Source organism: Oryx dammah, unplaced genomic scaffold (assembly GCF_014754425.2).
Source record: "Oryx dammah isolate SB20612 unplaced genomic scaffold, SCBI_Odam_1.1 HiC_scaffold_27, whole genome shotgun sequence".
Classification (NCBI taxonomy): Eukaryota; Metazoa; Chordata; class Mammalia; order Artiodactyla; family Bovidae; genus Oryx; species Oryx dammah.
Window position 1 is genome coordinate 11,195,226 of NW_024070211.1, and position 26,931 is coordinate 11,222,156.

Sequence of the window (26,931 nt, forward strand, 5' to 3'; positions counted from 1 at the left end):
TGGGCTGCTCAGTGTGTGTGAACTTGTCTGTGTGCGCAGTGTGCAGGGCTCTGGGAATCAGACGGGCCTGGTTATTTAGCTAGTGCGGTAGAAGGCCTTGCACCCAGGCTAAGCTGCCCCAGACACCGAGTTAGGAGATCCCTTATAGATACCTGGTGACACCTCTCTCCCCACATCCAGTCACCAAGGCCCACCACGCGTGCACCACTTAAACAGCTGTCAAATCTCCCTTCTCTCCACTTTGTATCAGCCACCTCAGTCCAGGCAACAACGTTCTTATGAACCTCTGCTTCTACAAATGTTTTCTTATCCCCGCCACTGTCTGGCCAGAGTGATCTTTTCAAAACACCAATCTGACCACATCACATTTCTGCCTAAAATCCTTCAATGGTTCCTGCTTTCTGGGTAAAGCCTACTTTTCTAAGGCCTACAAGACACCGCATGATCTGGCCCATCTCACTTCACACTGCACTGTGGTTGGCAAATGTGCAGTGCTCTCTCCTTTAAAGTGGCCCTGCCTTCTCATGGATCCCTTAGATTACAGCTCAGCTGCTCAGACGCTCTCCCTTGACCCTGGGAGCCTCTGCTTTGTAGTTCTCGTCACAGAGGCAGGTTCCCTTTCCCTCGGTGGAAGGAACGCTCCCTGTGTTCATTCATCATCGTTGGCCATGCCTGGCATGGGCAGGGGCACAGCTTATAAACACTCGCTAGATGAACAAGCCTCTCAGGAAGCACACAGGACAAGATGTCTCAGCTGGAGGAATGCACTCACCTGTCACGCAGCTGATCAAGAACTGAGGTCTTTTGACTCAACCCAGCTCTTGCCATTAAACTGCCTGGATTCCCTACCCTCTTCTGTCCTCAGTGGAAGATTCAAAACTAATTCTGGATTCCTTCTTGGCTGCCGAGGCCAGTGACTTGCTCCTACTGCAGGAACTCGGTGGAAGGCTTTTTGCAGCTTGGTAATCACCAACAGAACATCCTTTGAGTGTTCCCCAGCAGCATCAGGAGATTCTGGAGAAAGCACAACCCTTCAACATCCTCTGCCTGGTGGGAGGCCACAAGAGTGATGACTGAGTGACAGGTGATGCCAGAGGAAGGCGAGAAGCTGGCTGCCTCTTTGGGTGTTTATTATGTTGAGACCTCAGCCAAAAGCAACGGTGACATCCAGCACAGACTTTAAGCTGCTCACTCAGGAGATCTATAAGCTGTAAAGAGAGGGGTTATGGGGCCAAAATCAAGGTGGGAGGGAGTGAAAAGCAGGGTCCCACCACAGACCAAGTCTCAGGAGGCAGAGACCCAAAGCAGGGCAAGGGGGATGTGTCCATGCTGGTGGCCCCTGGGTGGGCAGCCACGCTCCCTGAAGCTCCTGGAAACTTCATGATCCACAAAGGTCTCTGCCAGGCACAGAACAGGATGATGCTAGTTGCCACTGAAGGTCAGGACCCTGAGGTCTCAAAGCACCTGGTTCCCTCTGTATGATGGTAAAAATACTAGGATCTCCACAACTACAAACAGACAGAAACCTGCACGGAAAGGCCTTCCCCCAAGTTTATTCCTATCTTTTCTCAGCAGGGCCTTCCCCCAAGTCTATTGCTATCTTTTCTCAGCATTAAGGATGAACTCCAGAAGTTCCAGAAAAGCAGATCAAGAACAATTTCCCCAAATCAGGATGCCTCTTCAGTTTAGGGCTGATAAGAAAAGGTCATCCTGCTTGATTGTTATGGCAGAGACTAGACTGAAAGTCCTGCTGATGGTAAGGTCTTCCTTGGAGTAAAATAATGGAAAAATCCCTGGGTTTTTTCCTCCATCATAGAAATGAATAGTGCTGCCATCTGCTGACTAGAGGCCTACATTTAGCCTTGCTCATCCTTCTCTGGCATTTCAAAGGCTGTAAGCCATGTACCCTGTTTCTTTCGATTAATAACTTCTTTATTCTGGAAAAGCAAATGAAAGTCATATTCATATAAACACTGACATTACAAAGTACAGGGAGAAGGGAGAGGGATAAGGGAACAGAAACCTCTACAAATCCTGCTAATATTAATACTCTCTCACCAAACAAGACCATAATGCTTTGTCCCCTATTCAATCACTTACATAATAAACCACAAATAAAATCTTCTCTGGAAGATACACTGCTCTTCTTTGAGACGGCAGGGAACAAGGACTGGAAGTTGGGGTAGGAGGCTTTATTCTTTTGGCAGATCCTCTCAGTCATTATAGATATTGCTGCACTGTTAATAAAAAATATATGCTTCTCTGTAAAGCATTAAAAAAAAAAAAATCCAAGGATGAGATGGCTGAGGTCTCAGCTCAAGTATCTCTGAATACATTGCTGTCCATCCCCTGAGCTTTCCGTGCGTTATTTCTTGGTTGTTTTCCGGATCAATGCCATTCTCTGAAAAGAGAGAGAAATAAGCAATGACACAGGTTAGAGTGAGGAACTTTCCAGGAAATCCATGTGTGGTTACCAGGCAGCATGGTCTATGCCACTCCTGAGGCTGGAGTCCTCAGGAACTTACAGGCACAGGGCAGCTCAGCAGACTCCTTCTAATTAAAGTGCAGTCTGAGGGGCCCTAAGAGATGTTTATATTGGCGAGTAGACCCATTTCATTGACCAAAAGACTCAAGGAGCCCTACGCTAGCGGGATGGCAAAAAAAAAAAAAGTTAAAAGCAGAAGCTGACATTTCTTGCCTTTGGGGATTTAAAGGGACAGGCTGTCAAAATATGTGTTTTCTACGCTTACTCTCCCTCACCAATCTCTTTTCCTGATGATGGAGAAAATAGGGAAGAGGCCTCTGTTTTGAGCCTGTTGCCAACACACAAAGGGAGCTGATATTTCACACTTGATGACCTGCAATGGAGGAAACTGACTCTAATAATTTCCACCATAACCCATCTGGCAACATTCAGATCATGGGTTTCAAATCTTCCTATTACCAGCCACTGGCCAAATTAACGACTTGCTTTGCTCACTCTTTTTGACTAAGAGATCGTTTTAACATTATATTTGCTGCTGCTGCTGCTAAGTTGCTTCAGTCGTGTCTGACTCTGTGTGACCCCATAGACGGCAGCCCACCAGGCTCCCCCGTCCCTGGGATTCTCCAGGCAAGAACACTGGAGTGGGTTGCCATTTCCTTCTCCAATGCATGAAAGTGAAGAGTCAAAGTGAAGTCGCTCAGTTGTGTCTGACTCTTAGTTGTGTCCGACCCCATGGACTGCAGCCCACCAGGCTCCTCCATCAATGGGATTTTCCAGGGAAGAATACTGGAGCGGGGTACTGATATTTGCTGACTGATAAATAAATAGGGCTAAAAGCGGACAATTTGATAGCAGAACCAAATTGACTGTCCACTGCCTTGAGGGACTCCCTTCTGAACAATATTGCACTTAGGCTATTAGCAGTCTTCTTATAGAGCTTCCTTTGTGAACTTTGTAAACATACCCATCCAGAGATCCTAAGCTATGGAAAAGCAAGGTATACTCAGTCAGAACTGCCCAACTGTGGCCATCTAAAGCTTGCAAAGAGCCCACTTTCAAATCAGAGTAGCCAGTTAAATTAAGACTTGTCAAATGGAGGCCAATATTGCTATGAGACTGACTAGTGACTGGGACAGCTTGTTCTCCAGCAAAAGTGGAGACATTCTCTTACTGACCCCTCAGTTCTGCAGTAAGAGGGACAGAGAACAAAGGTTAAGCTGGGGCAGAGGCCAGAATGCCTGGCAGAGCAGCCTGGGTGCTACCTCCTGGCGTAAGTATAGCATACTTCTTTCCTTAAACTGCCCTTTAGTCAGGGGGTCCTGGATGATGTTCACATCAGCAACAATGAAAAATTTCATTAACGAGATGTGGTGGGGGCAAGTTCCATCCCTGTTAGAAGAACCTAGAATCAACAACTTTAAGCAACACCCACAGACACTCAGTTTTTCCTCCCATCAAAGTTGAGGGAAACAACAGACCCCACGTGAGAACAGCAAAGTACCAAGGAAAAACATGTCTGATGCACCATGGAGCCTTGCTGCCTCCTGCCCTCTCTGACATTTGGGGGAAATGGCACTGCAGTCATTTCCCAGCTGCAGACGGTAGCTGTGTGCCTTCTCTCTGAGACACAACTCAAGGAATCAGCTGTGGCAGCCCTGGGACTCTGAAGGCTTCTCACCTGTTTGTGAGCTTCTGTGGTGCAAGCTTTTTTGTAGGGTCGGATTTCTTCCGAGCCAAACCCTGGGATCCACATGTTCCACTGGCGTTCTGTAAGGAAGAAGCCCACACAGAGATAAGGGGACCAGGAAGAGAGTGTCTGGGCGCAGTGTGACTCTCAGACAAGGGTCAGGGAGGACTAACCTGGGCAATCCACTCTACTAATAAGCAGTAACTCTGAAGAGCAGCTCTATGGGACCCAAATAGGTAACTGCATATGGTGCCTTAAAGGTTTTAGAGGACACTGTTTGACCTTCTTGCAAGGAAAAAGGAGGTGAATGAGTCAAATTTTTGAGTGTGAAGCCCTAAGGTTTTCTATGTAGCTTTTCAGGAAAGTTACTTGTTTCTTCAATCATCTTACTCTTATGCTCAAGGCAACTCCTCTCAAACCTAAAGGAGGAGTAGGAACGGAAAGGCACTCTTAGCAATCTGGAGTGAAGAGCCAGGTCCTAGCTCTGCTGCTTCACTGTGGAGCACTATAATGTTGGGTCTTGGTTTCTTGACCTTTTATATGGTAGTAACAACAGAAATACTCATTGGAAAGACTGATGCTGAAGCTGAAGCTTCAATACTTTGGCCACCTGAGGCGAAGAGCCTACTCATCGGAAAAGACCCTGATGCTGGGAAAGATTGAAGACAGAAAGAGAAGAGGGCGACAGAAGATGAGATGGTTGGTTGACATCATTGATTCAATGGACATGAAATTAGGCAGACTCCAGGAGATGGTGGAAGACAGGGAGGCCTGGTGTGCTGCAATCCAGAGGGAAGTAAAGAGTTGAACACGATTTGGTGACTGAATAATAACAACAGAAATAACCACCTGATAGGGTGGTTGAGAGCCCTCAGTGGCATACTGCAATCCCAGAGCCTGAGATAAACACACAGAAATACAGATGCTGATACAGGTATGTCCACGCCACAGCTCCATGACCTTTTGCCACTGGATGACCATGCCAGTAGGACTGCTACTCCAAGTTACCAGAGGGCAGACATTTGGTTATTCTCTCTTGTCAGAAACTGGCATAACTACATGGACCCCTCAATCTACAAATAAAAGTGTACTGCACTTTAAGTACATCAAATGTAAAAAAAACACACATATAAGATTATTTAGGGAATAAATCTCTACTCAAAGGAGTAAATATTTAATATATATTCAAGTACAACTAGTTAGAAGATACCTAAATTACTCAGTTTAGTAACCCTGAATATTTACATTCATTTAAACCTAAAGATAATGAATTAGTATGAATGTATACTCTACAAATAAATATATTTAATGGAAAAAAAAATAAAGAAATGAAGACCATGTCAATCAGAAGGTGAGGTTATCTAACCATTCAAGTATAGGAAATGGCTGGGTGAGAAGCAAACACTGGCAGTATCCATCCCAGCCTGTCCAAAAGAAAGCCATCAAGGTTTACAGCCCCACTGGCAAACTTATCCTTGCTAGGGCTAGGAGGAGGGGAGGTGTGCGCAGCTGACCCAGACGGTTAACACCAGGTGCCCTAACTTCCCATGCTCTGATCCCATGCCTCCCAGCAATCTTCCTTATGATTCAGGTTCCATTAGGCCCCTTGACAAGAAGCTATTCTGGTCATATAGAATTTCAAGTATTCATGTCTGTGATAATTATTTCTTACCCTTAATGAAGAAACTGACATTCCAATTTTATTTTCAACAATCAAAATACAAAATACTTTTACCAACAGGAATGTTAAACTCTGAAAGTAATAGAAACTGTGTGGGATTTTTGGGGGGAGGGTATGATAAAACACACATAAACTTAACCATTTTTAAGTGTACAGCTCAGTGACAGTAAGCACATTCACACAACCATTACCATTATCCACCGCTAAAACTTCTTCACCCATCCATCCAAACCTAAACTCTGTACACATTAAACAACAACTTCCATTGCTCCATCCTCCTAGCCTCTGGTAACCACCATTGTACTTTTGGTCTCTATGTGTTTGTGTTGTGGTGGTTTTAAAGTAGGTCTTCTATCAAGAAGTGGAGTCTGTGATCCCTTCCCTTGAACCCGGACAGGTCTTTGTGATTGCCTCATAGAACAGAATTCAGCTTCCCAGGTGGCACTAGTGGTAAAGCACCTGCCTGCTAATGCAGGAGATGTAAGAGATGCTGGTTCGATCCCTGGGTCAGGAAGATCTGGAGAAGGGAATGGCAACCCACTCCAGTATTCATGCCTGGAGGATCCCATGGACAGAGGAGCCTGGCAGGCTATAGTCCATGGGGTCACAAAGAGTTGGACACGACTGAAGTGACTCAGCACGTGCACATGCAATGCAGTGTGTCTTCAGAGGCTAGCTAACAAAAGCCATGCTGTTTCTGCCATGTTCGTTATACAATAACAGGTAACCGAAATATCTGTCTTCTGCTATTCCGTTCAGTTCAGTCACTCAGTCATGTCCGACTCTTTTCGACCCCAGGGACTGCAGCATGCCAGGCTTCCCTGTCCATCATCAACTCCTGGAGCTTGCTCAAACTCATGTCCATTGAGTCGGTGATGTCATCTAACCACCTCATCCTCTGTCGTCCCCTTCTCCTCCTGCCTTCAATCTTTCCCAGCATCAGGGTCTTTTCCAATGAGTCAATTCTTTGCATCAGGTGGCCAAAGTATGATGCGAAAGTATGATGCAAAGTCTTCTGCTAATAATACCAGCAATGTTAACCAGAAGTGTGTCATTTATTCCACCCCCAGTACCAGCACCTTCTGAGCAGTAGCTCCCTAATACCGAGAAGGAAGCCTTTCAGTCATGGGCTGATCTGCACTGAATCCCTTAATAACTGTGCCTCATTCTTTTGGCCTGACTTTGTAGTCACAGATTGTTCCCTTTCTTTTGATCATACTGCAACCAATGCAGCAGGGGATAGGGATGGGGGTGGCTTATTCATTTCCTAGTGATTGTGTTTATCAATGTTAGATTAGTGTCTCCCAGAAAAATCGAAGCTCAAATTTAGTGTCTATTAAGTAGAAAAGCACAATACAAAATTATATGTGCATTAGGGATAAAATGTTCTTGGCAAAAATACTTCAATAAACTAAAAACTGGAAGGAAAATACCATTATATGAATGGTGAACATAGAATAGCTACATTTACTGAGCTCATTATTTTGTGCCAGTCACTTTACAAACAATATCTATAATCCTCACAATGACCCTGTAAGGAGGATATTATGATCCCTATTTCACAAATGAGGAAATCGACTTTAAGAGAAATTAAGTGGAAAGGATAAGGTGGTACAGTTAGAAAGTGGCAAACCCAATGCAGGGCTCATTCCCCTACCATGGATGGATTTCTCTTTCCTGTTTCATGTTACTATTGAATGAATATATAAATCTCAGAGCCCTAAAGTCTGATCCTGGCAGGAAGGTTCCTGAAGGAGCAACAGTGTGGATACCTCAGGGAGAAACAAGACTGCATACCTAGATGCAACTGGACATCTTTCACCTCCAGGGTGCTGGACTTGCGATGCCGAGCAAGCTGGCAGGCAGCTGTCACCACACTCTCAATAAAATCATCAGCAATCTGCAGCAGCATCTGGGGGGAAAACGATGGAGGAGAGTAACCATGGCATGGCAGGGTAGGCTCCTGTTGCTGTATTTGCTTGAATCACATATCTAGTCAGACTTTCTATTACAAGGCCTGGAATCAGCATTTGAGTGAAGGTAAGGAGGAGTGAGGACAAGAGAAACATACCCACTCGTTAACCAGGTTGAGAGAAATTCACACCTTTCTGAGGATGCATTTTATGTACTTTCTACCTAGCAGCAGTCTACCAGCCCAAGCCCTACCCCCTCTATATCTTCTTCTGAATTAGCGAGGAACATAAAAGTGAATCATTAAATCCTCATTTTCTCATTAAATCCTTCATATTCTCTTAAGCATTTTTATTTCCATTATCTCACCGAGTCCTTATAATAATCCCATGGGGGAAAAAATGGGGCATAGATTTTATCCTAATTCTGTAGAGGAGGATGCTAAGATTCATGGAGACTAACTTATTTATAGCCACTTAACTACTAAGCAGCGGAAGCCGGATTCGAGCTCAAGGTTCTAAGTCCAAATCCTGGATTCTTTCCACTTCATTATCCATTATTCGTAGACTATGTAAAGAGCAAAATCAGAATTCTGAAGTTAAAAATCTACAATTAAAAAAAACTGAAATTTTGATTAGTGAATCCCTTCCTCATGTCTTCCTCTGGAAAAAAAAATAAAATTACAACCGTAGTTATAAACATTACTTTTTCTGCTAGACCATTAATATATTGCTATATTTCCTATGGAACCAAACTATCTAAAAGAAAGATTTTGAATGATTAAACATGGTAAGTCAACTCCAAAAATGACCTCTCCTTCCCTAACCCAATAAAACAAGAAAACGGTGGGGGTGGGGAAACATATAAATCCACAAAGACAAAAAGAAAAAGAGAGAAAACCTTCATGGGCAAGAGATTCCAATAAACTTTTACAGCAAATTTTTGGAAAAGAGGTAACAAAGAAAGAGTGGGAACTGACCTAGCAGACAGAAGGTATAACACAAATGCCTGTAGAGGGGACACCAATGAGAACTGAACTGATTTGGCAGATCCAGGATTTGGAGCTATCATTAACCAGAGAAGACTTGACTGAGATATGGAACTAAAAACTGAAGAATTGTTAGATGTCTATTAACAGAACAGACTTCTAATCCTCATCTTCAAAAGCAGCCAAGCGACTTTTCCCAACACATACCAGGATTACTAGACATCTGAAGAAAATCTCCAACACTAAAAAGAAAATAAACAAACAAAAGGGGGATTAGGGGATCCAGAAGAAACAGACAATACAGGGAAAAGAAGAAAATGTCAAACAACATAATTAATATCTTCAGAAAGAAAAATAGAAGATGACCCTAACAATCATAAAATAAGAACAGAATGGCTTACGGGAAAAAAAAACAGTCAACAAGAAAAAGTTCATGGAAATTAAATTTTTTATTAAAAAAAAAAAAATTTAAAATTTGATGATAAATTGAGGAAAATCTCTCCAGCAAGAAAAACTTAGAATTGTAAAGAAATGAACAATAGAAAAGATTTTTTTAAAACCCCCAAAACTAAGGATCAATGCAGAAGATCCAACATCCAACTATTACTATTATAATAATCCTGTGGAAAAAAAATGGGGCATGGATTTTACCCTAAGTTTATAGAGGAAGATGCTAAGATTCGTGGAGACTAACTTGTTCACAGCCATGGAACTACTAAGTTACACGGACAACTGTCATTCCAGAAAGAAAGAATAATAGAGAAGAAATTATCAAAAAACTAAGATTAAAAAAATGGAACCCTCATAACAGCTGGTGGAAATGTCAAAGGATGGAACACTTTATAAAAACAGGAAATTCCTCAAAGGAAAAACACAGTTACCATATGACTCATCAATTTCAGTCTTAGGTATATATCCAAAAGAAATGAAAACGTATGCCCACAGAAAAAATTGTACATGATTTCAAAAAAAGAAAGGAAAGAAAAAACAAAAAACCTGTACATGAATGTTCATGGCAATATTAGTGATAATAGTCATAAAGTGGAAATAATCCAAATGTCCATCAACTGATAAATGGAAAAACAAAACGTGGCATACCCATACAATGGACTATCATTATTATTCAGTCAAAAAAAAAATGAAGTATTGATACTTGTTACAACAGGATGAATTTAAAAAACATTATGTTAAGTGAAAGATACTAGTCATATAAGACCAATTATTATATGATTCCAATTATTTGAAATGTCCAAAATAAACAAATCTACAGAGACAGAAAGTAGTTTAGTGGTTGCCAAGGATTGTGGGGGTTGGGGGAAAATGAAGTGACTGCTCCTTTTAGGGGTGATGACAATGTTCTAAGATTATGTTGATAACTGTACAATTCTGTGAATATACTAAAAACCAATGAACTGTGTACATTTAAAATGCGTGAACTGTGTGTCACATGAATTTTATTTCAATAAAGCTGCTATCTAAAAAACCAAACTCACATAGTGAGGACAAATATATTCCCTCCAGATAAAAAAAAAACATAAAAGTAACAGTGGAATTATACTGTTTTTGCATTTCCTTTCTCTATCATTACATATTCCTCAGAAAAGGAAAAAAAAAAACACAAAACAATATCATCTTTGAATTGAGGCATGCAAGTGTCTAAGAAGACAATGGAGCAATGCCTTCATCACTAACAGGAAAAAAATAATTTCCAAATGGAATTCTAAATTCAGCCAAACTAAAAATTAAGTGAGAGGTTAGACTGCAGATATTTTCAAACATTTTACCTATCATCTAGCCTTTCGTAGGAAGTAACAAAAAAAAAATCTAGTCTGACAAAATGAGGGAGTAAAGAGGATGTGGGATTTAGGAGACAAGACATCCAACAGAAAAAGAGCAAAAGGAAGGGGAGGGGTTTGTATAAGTGGATTAAAATAAATCAAACTAGAAGAGGATGGAGGTTTCTCCCAGAGGGAGAAAACCCAAATCAAGTATTTTTCCATCCGAAAATAATGTTGATGGGGTATAAGATGGCTAATAGTGGAAGCTGAATAAAAAAGGCACAAAGAAAAGTAAGTAACTAAAAAGGGTCAATTATCTACTTCAAGAAGATAAGTTATACCAAAAAAGAAAGGTAGTCATAGGCATGACTTGGCTCACTGGTGACGAGTAAACAAATAGCCAGAATAATGTAAACACTGATTTCTGGGCTATGCAAAAATTGTGACAAAACGATACTGGAAAAATGAGAGAAAGGAAAGCATGTATGGCACGTATGTGAGTGGTTTAACAAATTCTCATCTACCATAACAGTAAGTTTACAACTATTAGAAAATTAATGAATCAGAGAATATCTGTTTAAGTATATTACTCAGAAATTCAGTGGAATGGGGACTTCCCTGATGGTCCAGTGGTTAAGGCTCAGCACTTCCAATGGGTTCCAATGGGCATGGGTTCAATTCCTGGTCAGGGAACTAAAATCCCACGGGCCCCAACAGTGTGGGCAAAAAAAAAAATTAATTAAAAAAGAAAAGAAATAGAAGAAACAACTTAAACTGTTGAAGTAACTGCCTATGGCAGCAGACTACACCCTTTCTGATAGGCAAAAATAGCAGTGTTTTTAGGTATAAGTGCTAAACCTTCTCTAAGGTGATTTGTGTAAGTTATTCTACCGGACCCTCACAAAAACCCTGAATAACCCTGTAGATAAATAATGTCATACCTTACCAACACAGGAGGAAGCTGAGTTTCAGAAAGCTTCACTAACACACCCACAGAGCTGTCTCAAATTCAGATATGTCTGCCTCTAGAGTCTGTGCTGTTAACGGCTATTCTGTACGACTTCTCAGGGACACAGTCTCTGGAGTACCCAGTCCCACCTTACCTCCTCCACATCTTCATCCAATTGCTCATTAGGATCCACTTCTCTTACTAAGTCCTGTAACTTCTTCTTGGTCAATACCTAAAGTTAATTGGGAGAATAGTTTTCAGCCAATTTACCGGGTTTGATTTCTACTTTCCAAAGAATTCTCAGTCTGGCCTACCTGGAGCTACTACTGGAAGACTATTTTCTAGAGACAAGAACAGTCTAGGGAAAGGCATAAAGAGCAGCATGGAGGAGAGGCCAACATCTGTCAAACAGTTTTAGGAAACTCTGTATTAATTACCAATTTTCTGACCACCACAAGTTGTATAGCTCCTCTGCTGCCTTTGGACAAGCTCGTCTACCCTTCTTCCCACCTGCCCAGCTCACAGAGCCTTCTTTCTGTGCTTTCCTAGGCTACCCAGATAAAAGCAACCACCTCCTCCTTCGGCCTCTGTCGTACCCTGTGTACCCTTCCATCATTGGGTTTCTTTCCTTGTTTTCTGATTTAATAGCTAAAAGCTCCTCGACGGTTAGGAACATGTGTTCCTGTCTGTTTAACTGAATATTTGTATAAGTATGTACAACTATGATCCCCTCTTTCATAAAGGAAAAATTATATCACATGTATACGCCACTAAAGAAGAATCAATACACTAAAATGTTTACCACAGTTACTTTGGGGTAGTAGTAGAATTACGGACTATTTACTCTCTCTTTTTCTAAAATTTCACGAAAAGCCTGTATAACATTGAAATAGGAAAAAAGAATACAATTTTAAAAATAAATATTTGTTAATAATGTCTCAGATCTATCCATTCTACCATTATTTTTAATTCTTTACCACATATCGTGACTTACTGTAAGAGTCTCAGACTTCCTCTCAGTCTGCCCCCTTTCTTACCTTTCTTGTCCCCTTACTGTCAAGTTAATCCCCCTAAGATACTTGATGTTATTTTAATGCCTCATTGAATATTTGCAAAGATTGTTTATTGACTAAAAGTTCCAATGGAAACTAACATAGGCTCAGTACGTTCTGCTGTAATCCCACCTATACAATTTTAATTTCTGCTCTTCTCCAACTCCACACTCAGTATGATCATCAGTCTCCTATCTGCCTAACCCTTCCCATTCACCGTTGCTAGTCCCTCCCTCATTCTCTTGAACTACTGTCTCCTCATCCTGTTCTACTCAGCCTACAAGGCCCAAGTCAGAGATTATACTTATTTTTTATGGCTCTGATGAACAGAATCAGGATCATGGGTAAAAGAGGGGGTCAGATTATAGAATCATTGCAGAAAATGAATAATGGTAGCAGCTAGATGAACTAGAAGGAGAAAAGACTGGAAGCAAGGGTACTTTTATTACAGGAATAATGAATAACGAAGCCATTAATTATTTACCTATTTTATTTTGCTTAACAATTATATAGCATATATTTATATATATTAAAACCTGTCAGGGTCAGTGGGTGCCCAACACGCTACTGGAGATGAAAAAGAAAAAAAAAAAAATGAAAAAAAAAAAGTCAAACAAGATATTGTATTAATGCATGCATGTATATATATATACATATATACACATATATATGTATACACACATATATTCTACAAAGTAAAAATTGATAAATGTACATGATACATCGATAAAGAACTTAAGAAGTCTGAGAGGAAGAGGCAACATCTGAGATGGACATCTCTCAAAGTATCACTGCTTTAAAGAACAGATAAGAAGTGCCAGCAGAGAACAAAAAGAGGATGATACCTGATTGTTTTCAGGGCTGAGACGCCCTCCTGTCCCAGGAGTGCCTGGGATCTTTACCACTGCAGTGCTATTGGCCATGGAGCCTTGTGGAGGGGTGCTAGCTGGTTCCGGTTTTATTGATGAGAAATTGGACAGGTTGATTAGGGCTGAGGGACCAAACTGGTTCATAATCTGTCTTGCTTTGGACTTCAGCTCATAGAGCTTATCGAGATCTTGTTTCTTTTTGGAGCTATGAGGACCAAGGCCAATCAACTGTAGAAGAAAAACAAAAGAATTAATTCAGGAAAGGCATGTAATAAAGGATGAGTTTTAAAAGTAAAATTCTATGAGGTCTGTTGGACTTTGAAGGGTCTTCATTTGACACCTGCACATTCAAAATGGAATGAAGAATGTTCACTGCTCTCACCTGATATTTAGAAACCATCTCTTTTGGAAAAGCTAAATAGTCCACACAAGTGAAATAAGAAATTAAATGAGAAATCTTATGTACATAAATAAACTAGAATGAGTAAGACATTTTTGAAGACTTTGTAAAAACAGAATACTTGGTTAAGTAGTACATGCATTATTTTTGAACATCAAATAAGGCTAAATTCAAATAAACCATGGCACAATCACATACTTGAAACTTAGTCACAAAACTTCAAAAAACAGATTAGTTCATTTCAGTATTTCAAACATGCTTAAATCTATGCCAGGGCCTGATAAACACGATAAATTTAGCAACTGTTAAAAGTAAGCTCTTCTCTGTCATCAAGGGCAAATTTTCTCTGAGTGTTAGCAATCTTTAAATACATGCAGAGTCCCTAGCCTGGAATAGCCAAGACTTCTAAATTTTAGAGCCATGAAGTTGACTCGGTGGACCTCAGCTTTGGTGTCATCAAGATCAGAAGCACATTCAAGAATTTCTGCCCACGGTGACCTCAAGGAGCTTACTTACAGCTATCTGAGTGTCTAGATCTTTAATTACATCAGCAACGGCTGTGAGCCCGGAGAAATGAGAGGCAGCCATTTTCAAAAGCTACCTGTAAATGAATAACTGGCGTCAAGCACCACCCTTGTCACAGAATCATTTCAGTTGCATGGCCTGCATGTCTTCAAAGACCAGGATGCAGGCAAACTGGATGCAGAGAAACATTTCCTTATTCCTACTGTGCACCAAGAAAAACATCTCCAACTTTTTCATATACAACTTTTAAAATTAATTAATGATAACAATAGTAACATTAAGACTCTCTTCCAAAAAAATGAATGCTCTACTGTTAGGGATAAACTAGCAGCATCTGAAACACTTTATTGGCCAAAATTACAGAATTTGAACCTGCAAGAATCATGGCAAAGTTTTCAGAACTTGATAAAGCTTAGCAACCTAAATGGAGAAGGCAATGGCACCCCACTCCAGTACTCTTGCCTGGAAAATCCCATGGATGGAGAAGCCTGGTAGGTTGCAGTCCATGGGGTCGCTATGAGTCAGACACAACTGAGTGACTTCACTTTCACTTTTCACTTTCATGCACTGGAGAAGGAAATGGCAACCCACTCCAGTGTTCTTGCCTGGAGAATCCCAGGGACAGGGGAGCCTGGTGGGCTTCCATTTATGGGGTCGCACAGAGTCGGACACGACTGAAGTGACTTAGCAGTAGCAGCAGCAACCTAAAGGAATATCTTCATCTATTCTATTCTTGCTCCTATTGCTAAGCTCCTCTCCAACAAATTGTTTAACTCTCTAATGGCAGAAATCATCTTCTGCTGGTTTACTCTTAATAAAAGCAACTAGTTAAATGATCAAGAGAAACTTTGTTGGCCAAGAGTTGGCTGAGATGGGTAGCATAACATAAAGATTACTTTTTTTAAAAAAAACACATGGTCCATGCTTCCTTCTCCCTTACTCACAAATGTTACCAAAGAAAGAATCAGGAAAAGAAAAGGTTGTTAAATGGTAATAACTCCTAATGTTATAAAAAACAAATTATTTTCCCAGAGCAAGTTCTATGATAAAGCTTTATTGAAGATTATCAGTATGAACATACTCTGTCCTCAAATAACATTCCCACAACATTCAACAGATTTACTTCCCAAATAGCACTGAGTATTGCTCAAAGTAAGTGGAAGAACTTTTTTGTATTTCTGAATAATGGAAATTCCCATATTAAGAACTTGGAGATAGGGACTTCCCTGGTGGTCCAGTGGCTAAGATTCCATGCTCCAATGCAAGGGGCATGGGTTTGAACCCTGGTTGGGGAATGAGACTGTACATGCCACAACTAAGAACTGGTGCAGCCAAATAAATAAATATTAAAAAAAAAAGAAGCTGGAGATTAAAAAAAAAAGCTATCTACACAGTACCAAATATGAATAATCATATAGAAATTAATCTTAAGGAATAGCTCTGATGGCTACTAATAAAATAAACTGCCTTAATGAAATAAGTGGAATCTGTGTAACGTAAGAAAAATCAAAGTTTCTTAGAGAAGACTGAAATTTACCATTCCCACTGATTCTGCTGAGAAACAAACGATACTTCTAACTTTAAAAAATTCTGGGTCAGTGAGCTACTTCTTCCATTAAAACGAAACAAACAAAGCAGATGATAACCAGACACCCATTTCCAGACTGGCACTGCTCTGAGTCTCCTAGACCGTTCCTTTATTTGGTTGAATTTAAAGCACCAGAACATACCTGGGTGGGTGATGATTTCAAGGGCTTATACCCCTGTCAAGCTCATCACACTGAATATTTAAGACCTGTGCATTTTAAATTATGCCACAATTAGGGACAATAAACTAACCCCTCCCGCAAATAGGTAAAAGATTACACTCCTAGGCATTTATCTCAGAAAACAGAAAACTTATGTTCTCACACAAAGCTATATACTCATGTTCATAGCATGTATCAATAGAGAAAAGACATATTATTGAATAAATGCTGGTGTATGACTGAGTATATCTGGAAAACATCTAGTTTCATATTTAAAATTTAAATAGTTGACCAATTTGCACTGGGGGGTGTTATACATTTTCCCTTTCATATGCTCCTCCATTCCAGATGGATCAGATATTTAAATTTTAAATATCAAATCACAGATAAAATATAGAATATCTTTTGGGGGGGGGCTTTTATTTATTTATTTTTAAAAATTTATTTATTTTTTATTTTACTTTACAATCAGAATATCTTTAAAGAATATTCTGAAACCTAAACTTTACATTTTATACAAAAATTAACTCAAAGTGGATCAAATATATGTAAAATGTATAACTACAAAATTAAAAAAAAAAAAAGAACATTTTTGGGCTCTAGCTAGGCAAAGCATTCTCAGACATGACACCAAAGGCATGATCAATAAAAGGGAAAACTGATAAATTAGCCCTCATCAAATATTAAAAGTTTCCTCAGTGAAAGCCTATCTAGAAAAGATGGAAAGACAAGCTACAGACTAGGAGAAAATATTTAAAAACTATAGATCCAACAAAAGACTAGTATCTAGAATGCATTAAATAAACTCTCAAAACTCAATAGTTTAAAGAAAAAGTAATTCAACTGGAAAATGGACAAAAGTCACACCAGACATTACACCAAGGAGGATAAGCAGAGAGCAAGTAAGCAAATTGAAAGTCATTCAATCAACAACATTAGTCATTAAAGAAAGGCAAATTAAAACTATAATGAGATATAACTACATAATTATCAAAATAACTAAAATAAAAAATAGTGACACCAAGTGCTAATGAGGATGCAGAGAAACTGGATCACTCACATATTGCTAGTGGGAATATAAATGGTATAGCCATTCTGTAAAACAATTTCTTAAAAATCTAAATATATACTGTCACAGAGGAGCCTAAAAAGACAGTAAGTGGAAAAACTAAGAACTGAATAAACCATGGACTTCAGCTAATAATGACATATCAAAATTGGTGATTAGTTGTAACGAATATACTATACTAATGTAAGATATTAATAATGAAGTGCATTATTATAGTAACTGGGTGCAGGGTATATGGGAGTTCTGTACTATTTTCTCAATTTTTCTATAAATCTAAAATTGCTATCCCGGTAGGACCTCCTGCTGCTGCTAAGTCGCTTCAGTCGTGTCCGACTCTGTGCAACCCCATAGATGGCAGCCCACCAGGTTCCCCCGTCCCTGGGATTTCTCCAGGCAAGAACACTGGAGTGGGTTGCCATTTCCTTCTCCAATGCATGAAAGTGAAAAGTGAAAATGAAGTCGCTCAGTCGTGTCCGACTCTTAGCGACCCCATGGACTGCAGCCTACCAGGCTCCTCTGTCCATGGGATTTTCCAGGTAAGAGTACTGGAGTGGCGTGCCATTGCTGCCTTCTCTGGGTAGGACTTCCTAAATAAATAAATGAAACTGCTCTAAGAGTTTATTTAAAAATGGAAAAAGAAAAAAATCACTAATACAGAAAACAGGAATGAATCAAAATATTTTGGTGGGAAAAAAAGCCAGTCTCAAAATAATGCATACTATGATCCCATTTATGTGAAATTTTAATATCTAATGATCTAAACACAAGTCTTTAATGACAGATGAGGCAGAGACTGACTGCAGCAGGGCAGGGTGGAAGTTTTCAAGGTGATGTAAACCTTCTATATGTGAAATGGGGGTAATGCTTACACAGCTACTACATTTATCAAAACTCACAGAACTATATGCTTACAAGGTATACATTTTATTGAATGAAAATTATACCTCAACAAAGTGAATACGGAAAAACAAAAACAAAAAACCATGCAACTACTACATGACCCAGCAACTGCAATCCTAGGCATTTATCGTAGAAAAATGAAAACTTATGTTTACACCAAAACCTGTACATGAATGCTCATAGGAGACGTACATGCAATAATCAAAAACTGCAGTCAATTCAGATGTCCTTTAATAGGGGAATCATTAAACGAACTGTGGTATATCCACACCATGGAATACTACTCAGCAAGAAAAAGGAATGAATTGCTGATATGCACAAGTTGGATGAACTTCCAGAGAATTATGCTGAGCAAAAGCCAATTCAAAGAGTACACACTGTATAGTTCCATTTATATAACATCTTTGAAATAACAAAATTTTACCAACAGAGGACATTTTTGTGAGGTTGTCAGGGAGGGGGGGGGTGGTTGGTAGATGTGGCTATAAAGGGGCAACGAAGAGCCCTTGTGATGGAACTGTTCAATATCTTGATAGTGATGATGGGTAAATTAACCTATAAAAAGTGATGAAATTGTGTAGCACTTAGTACATATATACATATAAGCAAACAAGTACAGGTAAAACTGGGCAAATCTGAATAAGATTGTTTGGTTGTATCAATGTTGATATCCTGATTGTCATATTACTCAAGGTTTGCAAAATGTTATCAGTAGAGAAAACTGGTGGTGCAAAGGGTGCTCTGTATTATCTTTTACAATGTTATACAAATCTAAGTTATCTCAATTTTTAAAAATTGGAAAAACAGTATTTTCAAGAGTAAATAATATCCTTTTAAAGAAATGAAAGCTCAGGAGCTATAGCTCAGGAACCATAAGAGAGACTAATATGTTCAATTACACAAAAATAAAAATGTCTGCATGGCAACAAATGTAACAAATGAAGTTAAAGGACAAAAGACAAACTAGCAAAAATATATGCAAGATGCATCAAAGGACTAATTTCTTTTATATATAAAAAATAACTGCAAACCAGTAAGAACTAACTATTCAAAATAAATACCATGGAGAAACATGACAGTGCAAGAGAAATTCAAATGGTTCTTAAAACAATGAAATGATCCTTATTCTCATTTATAATAAAAATACAAATTAAAACTACAAGGTACTATTTATTTGCCATTTGGCAATGATGATAAAGTTTTAGTATACATACTGTGTTTGAAAATTTTACGGAGAAATAATCATTTTATAAGTTGCTGGAGCAGGGGGAATGAAAATTAGTTAGAGGTCTCTATAAAGAGCTACTTGGACATATCTATCAAAATAAGAAAAGTATATATTGTTTTGATCCCATGGTTCTATTTTTAGCAATTTATATTACAGATGAACTTGTATGTGAATAGAATACTATACATACATGTAATTTCAACCTAAATGTCCATCAAAGTGATAGTTAAATTCACTAGAATATAACTATATAATGGAATACACTGAAAAAAAATGAGACATGAAAATATTATCTAAGTGAAAGAAACCAGTCACAAAAGATTATATATTGTATGATTCCATTTATATGAAATGTCCAGAATAGACCAATCTATACTGTAGTGGTTGCTAGAGCTGAGGAGTGGGGAGACAGACAGGGACTGACTTCTAATGTTTATGCAGTTTCTTTTAGAAGTGACAAAAATAATCTAGAGTACATTGTGGTAATGGTTGCACAACCCTCTATGTACCATAAAACACTGGACTAGGGACTTCCCTGGTGCTCCAGTAGCTAAGACGCCAGGGCTCAGGTTCAATCCCTGCTCAGGGAACTAGATTCCACATGTCACAACTTAAAAAAAATACCCACCCTGCCTCAACTAAAGATCTTGAATGCCACAGTGAAGATCAAAGATCCCCGGTACAACCAAATAAACAAAGAAACCAAAACACTGAAGTGTATACTTTTTCTTTTTTTGGCTGTGCTCCATGGCATGTGGAATCTTAGTTTCCCAACCAGGTGATGAACTCCCGCTCCCTGCATTGGGAACATGGAATCTTAGCCACTGGACCACCAGGGAAGTCCCTGAATTGGATACTTTAAATTGGTGAATTGTATAATATGTGACTGTCTCAATAAACTGGTTTCTAAAAAGCAAGGAAGTTCATGAACTGACCTGCAAGATACACTGTACATTGAAAATGCAAGGTACAGAACAGTGAGGATAATTTGTTATCACTTGTTTTAAAAGACACATAATTATAAATGTATAAATTATTCCTGGAAAGATACATAAGAAACTGATAGCGATGGTTGTCTTGAGGGGGATAGGGGAATGGTAGTAACTGGGTGGCCATGAACCAAGATGTGAGACTGATCTTTCATTATATACCCTAAATTCTGTAATATGTGCATACGTAACCTATAAAAAATTAAAATAAACTACCGTTTGGTTTGTTTCCTCTGAAGAAATAGGTAATATTGACCCCTGTTTTTAAAACCTAACAAAAAATATAGCAGTAGCAACAAAAATTAATCTTGACCTTTATCTCATACCTTATACAAAATATATTCAAAACTGATCATAGACTTAAAAATAAAAATGTAAAACTATAAAACTTCTAGAAAACATAGAAGAAAATCTCCCTAACTTTGGGTCAAGCAGAGTTCTTAGACACAACACCAAAAGCACAATCCACAAAAGAAAAAATTGATAAATGGGCTTAATCAAAATGTAAAACTTCTGCTCTGCAAATGAAAATAAAGACAAGTTTCAGACTAAGAAAAAATATTTACAAATCATGTATCTGCAAACAATTTGTATCCAGGATATACAAAGGACTCTCCAGATTCAATAAGAAAACAACTCAATTAAAAAATGGGCAAAAGATCTGAGCAGATCCTTCACCAAAGACAAACAGATGGCAAATAAACACATGAAAAAACACTCAGTATCATTACTCATTACGGAAATGCAAAATAAAGCTGCTATGTGCTCAGTCATGTTCAACTCGTTGCGACCCCACAGACTATACAGGCCACCAGGTTCCTCCATCCATGCAATTTTCCAGGCAAGAATACTGGAGTGGGTGGCCATTTCCTACTCTAGGGGACCTTCCCAACCCAGGGATCGAACCTGGGTTTCTTGTGTCTCCTGTATTGGCAGGTGGATTCTTTACCACTGCGCCACCTGGGAAGCTCCAAAGCCACTACGAGATAACAGAAAGCACCTACTTGGAGAAGGAAATGGCAACCCACTCCAGTATTCTTGCCTGGAGAATCCCGGGGACAGAGGAGCCTGGTGGGCTGCCATCTATGGGGTTGCACAGAGTCGGACACAACTGAAGTGGCTTAGCAGCAGCAGGAGCAGTAGCAAGCGCCTATTAAAATAATTAAAATTAAAAACAGACAAGTGCTAGAGAGGATTTGGAGCAACTGGAACCCTCATACATCTATGGCGTGACTGTAAAAATCATACAGTCTCTTTGATAAATGGTTTGGCAGTTTATTATAAAATTGGATACTTACTATATAACCCAGCAATCCACTGCTAACTTTTTACCGGAGACAAATGAAAACTTTTAGTTACACAAAACTCAGTATGTGAATGTTTATAGCAACATTATCCATAACTGCCAAAAACTGAAAACAATCTTTCACCTGGAGAATGGATAAATGAACTATGTATATCCATACAATGGAATACAATTTAGCAACAGAAAGGAAGAACTACTAATACAAGGAACATGGACAATCTCCAGTGCATTAAGCTAAATGAAAGAAGCAACATTCCAAAGGCTACTTCCTGTAAGGGTCCGGAAAAGGCAAAGCTATACATGGATGGAGAACAGATCAGTGATTGCCAGGGGTTTGACACTGGGGAAAGTCTGACTACAAAAGAGCAGCATGAAGGAAATCTGGAGGGTGCTGGACCTGTTATGTAACTTGAGTGTTATGGTGCTTACATGACAGTACACACTTGTTTCAACTCACAGAACTGTAACCTGAAAAGTGAATTTTACTGTGCGTAAATTTTAAAATAAAATTTCAAAAAATCACGACGTGATCAAAATGGTCCAAATTATCTGTTTACTGACAACTTTCATTAGCTCAACTGTAGATGACGCTGGTCAAGCACAATGGAATGAAGTGACCGTAAATAACCTGAATTCCATTATGTAATGTACTATGGTTGCTTTTGGGCTACTCAAATCTCAAACTCATTTTCTTAGCATGCCAAGAGGTAGGAATGTACTATGGATTAAAAACAGAGGTATTCACTGTAGGACAGTTTGAGAGGAGAACAATTATAATAGCAAACTGTTTACTAGCCCCTACTATGTGGAAATCATGTGCCTGGATTGGCTTTAAAATCCTTTTACCTCTGAAATATTTAGGAATTTATTATTTAAACAAATACTAAGTAGGGAATTCCTTGCCAGTCCAGTGATTAGAACTCCACGCTTCCACTGCAGGGAACACAAGTTTAACCCCTGGTCAGAGAACTAAGATCCAAACAAACAAGAAACCCCAAACTGAAAGGGGCTACCAGCCTGATGGCATAAAAGCCTTATCACTGTGGTACATGACTTAATGATTTGAGTTTTCTACCTGACTGTTTCTCTTCTCACTGGTTTCTAGATGCATCTAAACAAGCTCATGGTTTCCAACCTAAATAAACCACAAAGAATCCATTTTACTGCAGTCTGTAAGATCTGAGAGCAACAGAAATGTGGGATTTTTTTCTACTCGTTTTTTGACTAGTTTGATCCTGTTCAGGCTTTTTTTTTTTAAGGCAATTTTGAATTAGCAGGAAAGCAGTACAGTACAGCAGTCAAGGGATGGACTCTGGTGGCAGTTTCTGGGTTCAATCACCTACTCTGCCACTTATTAGCTTTATGTCCTTGAGCAAGTTACCTAATTTCTTTATGTCTCAATTTCCTCATCTAGAAAATGGAGTTAATCATAAGGTATACCCCATGGGATTGCTGCGACCATTCACTGAGTTTATGTACTCTAAAGCACTTAGAAGAATGTGTGGCACTGGTAAGTACAATTTAAAATGTTTGCTAGTGTATTATATATGCTCTCCTCTTTTACATTTTAATTATAAAAGTCAGGATATTAAGCCTAAAATGTTTCACCCATCCTGCTATGTATTAGTGGCATCCTATAATTACTCTTATTACTACATTTAAAAAAGAAAAGTGGATTAAAAAAAAAGTTGTGGCAAATGGTCAGCAGGAGGCTGATGAAAGGTACTCTGACACAGGGAAGATGCAAGTCAGTTGGGCTAGGTGCCACCATAGTTATGGCACCGAGTTATATGAGCTGCCTTTACCCAGAGTTTCTACTCCTATAATTAGAAAAGGACCAGGCAAAATCTAAAGTCTCCTCCAGCTCTAACAAGTAGTATAAGATTTAAAATTAAGTCCATGTGTATAGATTTAAAAGTTGGTCTTCAACACACTTGTTTCACAGAGCAGGTTATCAACACTACCGATGTGTTGCCTCTCAAGTACTTTGGGTCAAAAGTAATATGTTCTATGTTCATATCTGCTCTAACACAATGGTTTTCTGATCAGATACTTACTTAGAAATCCTATTCTAATAACTCAATCAATGCTAGAGCCACAAATGAGTGAAATAAATAATACAATTTGCAAATGTAGATGAGAATGATAACTCAGGAGTAAACTATCATGAAATAAATCATCAGGTATTTTGAAATGGCAGTATGGTCATGCTTTACCTCATAATTTGGTGTAAGTTTTGATCACTTGCATTCAATATAGGCATTTGAAAACAGTATAGGCAAACCCACTGGGAACTAAGTTATTCTGGTTTCCTCAATCATCTAATTCATATTACAATAACTGTAGTTACTCCCATTTAAGTCCTTGTTCTTCACACTGGTCTTTCTTAGCCTCCTAAATTTAAAATTAATGTGTCTTACTCCACTGTGAGGATAGTTCTATACAGGTCCCATTTTTCTATCTTGAATATCTGTGCTTCTTTAAAACACAGGAATTTAGTTCCCCTCAAAAGCACACTGCTTAAATACCCTAATAAGTTACAGTACTTGATATTAAGAGGAGTCTGGACGAGGAGGAGGGAGAGCTTTTATTCAATGCTAGGCTTTGTATAACTATTCCATTTTGCTGAAGAGCAAACTGAAACATGGTGAGGAATCCACTCCGAAAAACAGAAAAAAATATTAGAAAAACACATTAACTGGATTTGACTGGGGCTGAGTCACTTAGTAGCAAATGATTTCAGGCGAGGCACTTCACTCCCTGCACTGATTTCATATATCTGTACAATGGAATTAACAATATTTAACTTGTAGGACTGTAAACTTAAGTTTCAGCAAAAGGTATTACTGAAGAACGAAAGTAACTGGTTCTAGCATCCCCACCATCCTCATCTAAAAGCAGCCATCTTCACTAAATATTTATGTTAAAAATAAAGGACACAATTTACTTATCCCTGACTTTCTAAATTATTTACTATATTTTTGAGGGGGAAGGGGCTTCATTTAAAGGTTTCCTAACATGTAAGTGACACTCATTTTATCAATGTCAATACAGTAAGAAGACTCAAAATAAAATATTAGAATCTGTAAAACTTCCCTCTTGAGTTTGAAGTTAGAGCAAAGATTCTGGAAATATATTTTCAAGGAATATTAACCATAAGCATCTCCTACCTGCTATGGAGAGCAGGGTACTGTGTCAAAATCATGATTAGTCGTGGCCTCACTGTAATCTTAATCTTTTTTGGATTTTAGCTTCCTTATATGTAAAATATGAATTTTAAAAAAGATTATCTTTCCTGGTCCTTTCATCTCCACCATCCTCATTTTTTGAGATGCAGAGATCTGCGCTCAGTTGAGTAGAATGGGATTTAAAGCACTTAATAAGTATATAACTGCTTCAACTTGACACCAGGTGCTTTACCAGAACGAAGCTGAAAAAGAAGATGCTTGCAAGTGGGCTTCCTAGATTGCATCCGACACAAGACAAGCCTGCCAAAAGGTCAAGCAGGCAGCGCGAAGGAGTCGTTATCTTCCCCTGAATACATCCTTTACCACTCTCGGTTCAGAGACTACGAGGAGAAAAAGTGGATCCCCGTATCTTTTCCGAACTCTCTCCCTTTTACTAAGAGGCTCATTTCCTCACAGCCACGGCCCCTTATCCTCTTCGCTTTTAGGAGTTCGGGTCCTTACAGCCCTGTTCCCTCAGATACTTCGGAGTCTCCAAGCCCCGATCCCGTCCCCACAGAAGTCCGTCTTCACTGCCCACTCCTGTTCTTCCCAAACCCGTGTCCTCTTACTACTCCTGTCTCTCAGGAACCGAAGTCTTCGCTGCCCCGTTTCTGAATCCTTCCTTAGAAGCATGGGTCTTCAATGTCCTGCTTCTATCGCTCAGCAGCCCAAGTCCTTACAGCTCCGCTTTTACCTCTTAGGAGACCGTGTCTTCACGCCCCGTTCTCTTCCGACCCTCTCCTCTAAGGAGCGTGGGTCCTCACAATCCTGTCTGGCCCTCTCAGCCCGCTTTCCCTCGGATGCCGGGTAACTCACATCCGTTCCCTTTCCCTATGTCCCGTCTGGAGCCCAGGTCCCCACAGCCGTATCTTCTCCGAGCCCCGAGCCCCTCAGTCCCGTCCCAAGAGCCTGATTCCTCACACAACCCCGTCTCCTCCACAACCTGGCTCTTCAAATACTGACCACTGTGGGTCTGGGTCCTGACTCCTTCTTCCCGCTCTTCTTCCTCAACTGCCAGGGCCCAAGACTCACAGGCAGCAGCGTCTATCTCCCCATGATATGCGGAGACTGCCCCAGTGAAGCGTTCGTCTCAGCAGCCTGTCCGACTGCTCGGCCCTCCCCGAGTACTTCCGGCACCGCTCCCCGCCTCCAACCCGGAAACGCGCGGCTCTTCCGGCCGGCGGGCGCGCGCCTGGTTGCGCAGGCGCGGACTGCCTTCAGACACGTGGTGGTGATCTTGCCGAGAAGCTCTGGTTTGGTGCTTGGGGTTTTTCTTGTTTGTGACTGACTGGTAGTCTGAGCGAGCTCTGCGCCTTGTATCCCGACGTTACTAACCCGGACCTTATTGTTTCTCCCCAAAATAGCTTGTTGTGTATACTGCTAGCAAGACCGGTAATTGATGCCATCGGATGGCTTAGAGGTCGGCATTTTTGGTGGTTGTCTTTGTCGTGCTGTGAGGACAGTAATTGAAGGCGGGAGGAGAAGGGGACGACAGAGGATGAGATGGTTGGATGGCATCACCGAGTCAATGGACAGGAGTTTGAGTATACTCCGGGAGTTGGTGATGGACAAGGGAGGCCTGGCGTGCTGCAGTCCATGGGGTCTCAAAGAGTCGGACACGACTGAGCGACTGAACTGAAACTGAATTGAGGACAGTAGTATCTTCTGGGACCAACGCTCCAAAGATACCTACTTATTGGACGTCAACCGGAGAAACGCCACAAGAAAGAATGGTTTATGGCTGTGGTTGGCAGTAACAATTGAGCGCTTACTATTCACCAGGAACTTTTTATAAACACCTTACCGTCGCTAAGTCATTTAACGATTTAAAGAAACTTGTGAGAGGGACCTACCTTGTGGTCCAGTGGGTAAGACTCGGCGCTCCCACTGCAGGGGGCGCGGGTACTATTCCTGGTAGGGGAAGTAAGATCCGCGTCCTGCGGGACGGATCCAGAAGAAAATAAAGGAAACCTGTGAGAGATTAACCAAATTCTAACTAATAAGTACAGAGGCACAACTGGAACTCAGAATTCTCACCCTGAAGCCTGAAGTGTCTAATCATTAGAACTGATGCTTTCGGTTACTTCGTCTATCAAATAAATGTCAAATGCTTGGTGAGAACTGCTGAATTCCTGCTAG

General features: G+C 39.9%; 1 protein-coding gene across 7 annotated transcripts; it reads right to left on the reverse strand.

Annotated features, from left to right (window-relative positions):
• Window positions 1-1,910: 1,910 nt before the first annotated feature.
• Window positions 1,911-25,960, reverse strand: TAF12 (TATA-box binding protein associated factor 12). Of its 7 annotated transcripts, XM_040229834.1 has the most exons (8): window positions 25,756-25,941; window positions 21,288-21,409; window positions 14,317-14,401; window positions 13,377-13,628; window positions 11,634-11,711; window positions 7,651-7,765; window positions 4,164-4,252; window positions 2,123-2,401 (listed from the first exon to the last, which is right to left on the reverse strand). In XM_040229834.1, the coding sequence occupies exons 3-8, from the start codon at window positions 14,386-14,388 to the stop codon at window positions 2,366-2,368; spliced, it is 642 nt and encodes a 213-aa protein (XP_040085768.1). In that variant the 5' UTR covers window positions 14,389-14,401; window positions 21,288-21,409; window positions 25,756-25,941; the 3' UTR covers window positions 2,123-2,365. The 7 variants fall into 7 exon arrangements, with proteins under 7 accessions (XP_040085772.1, XP_040085767.1, XP_040085773.1 ...); XM_040229838.1 differs by lacking the exon at window positions 14,317-14,401 and having other exon boundaries at window positions 1,911-2,401; window positions 25,756-25,948; XM_040229833.1 differs by lacking the exon at window positions 21,288-21,409 and having other exon boundaries at window positions 1,911-2,401.
• Window positions 25,961-26,931: the final 971 nt, after the last annotated feature.

What these genes read in the sequence shown, in the direction of transcription:
- TAF12 (XM_040229833.1), bottom strand. Translation starts at nt 14,388, where the DNA reads ATGGCTGCCTCTCATTTCTCCGGGCTCACAGCCGTTGCTGATGTAATT. An exon ending in ATCTAGACACTCAGATAGCT is followed by an intron (nt 13,629 to 14,316) that starts GTAAGTAAGCTC and finishes TTTCTTCTACAG; the next exon opens with TTGATTGGCCTTGGTCCTCA. An exon ending in TCAGCCCTGAAAACAATCAG is followed by an intron (nt 11,712 to 13,376) that starts GTATCATCCTCT and finishes AATTAACTTTAG; the next exon opens with GTATTGACCAAGAAGAAGTT.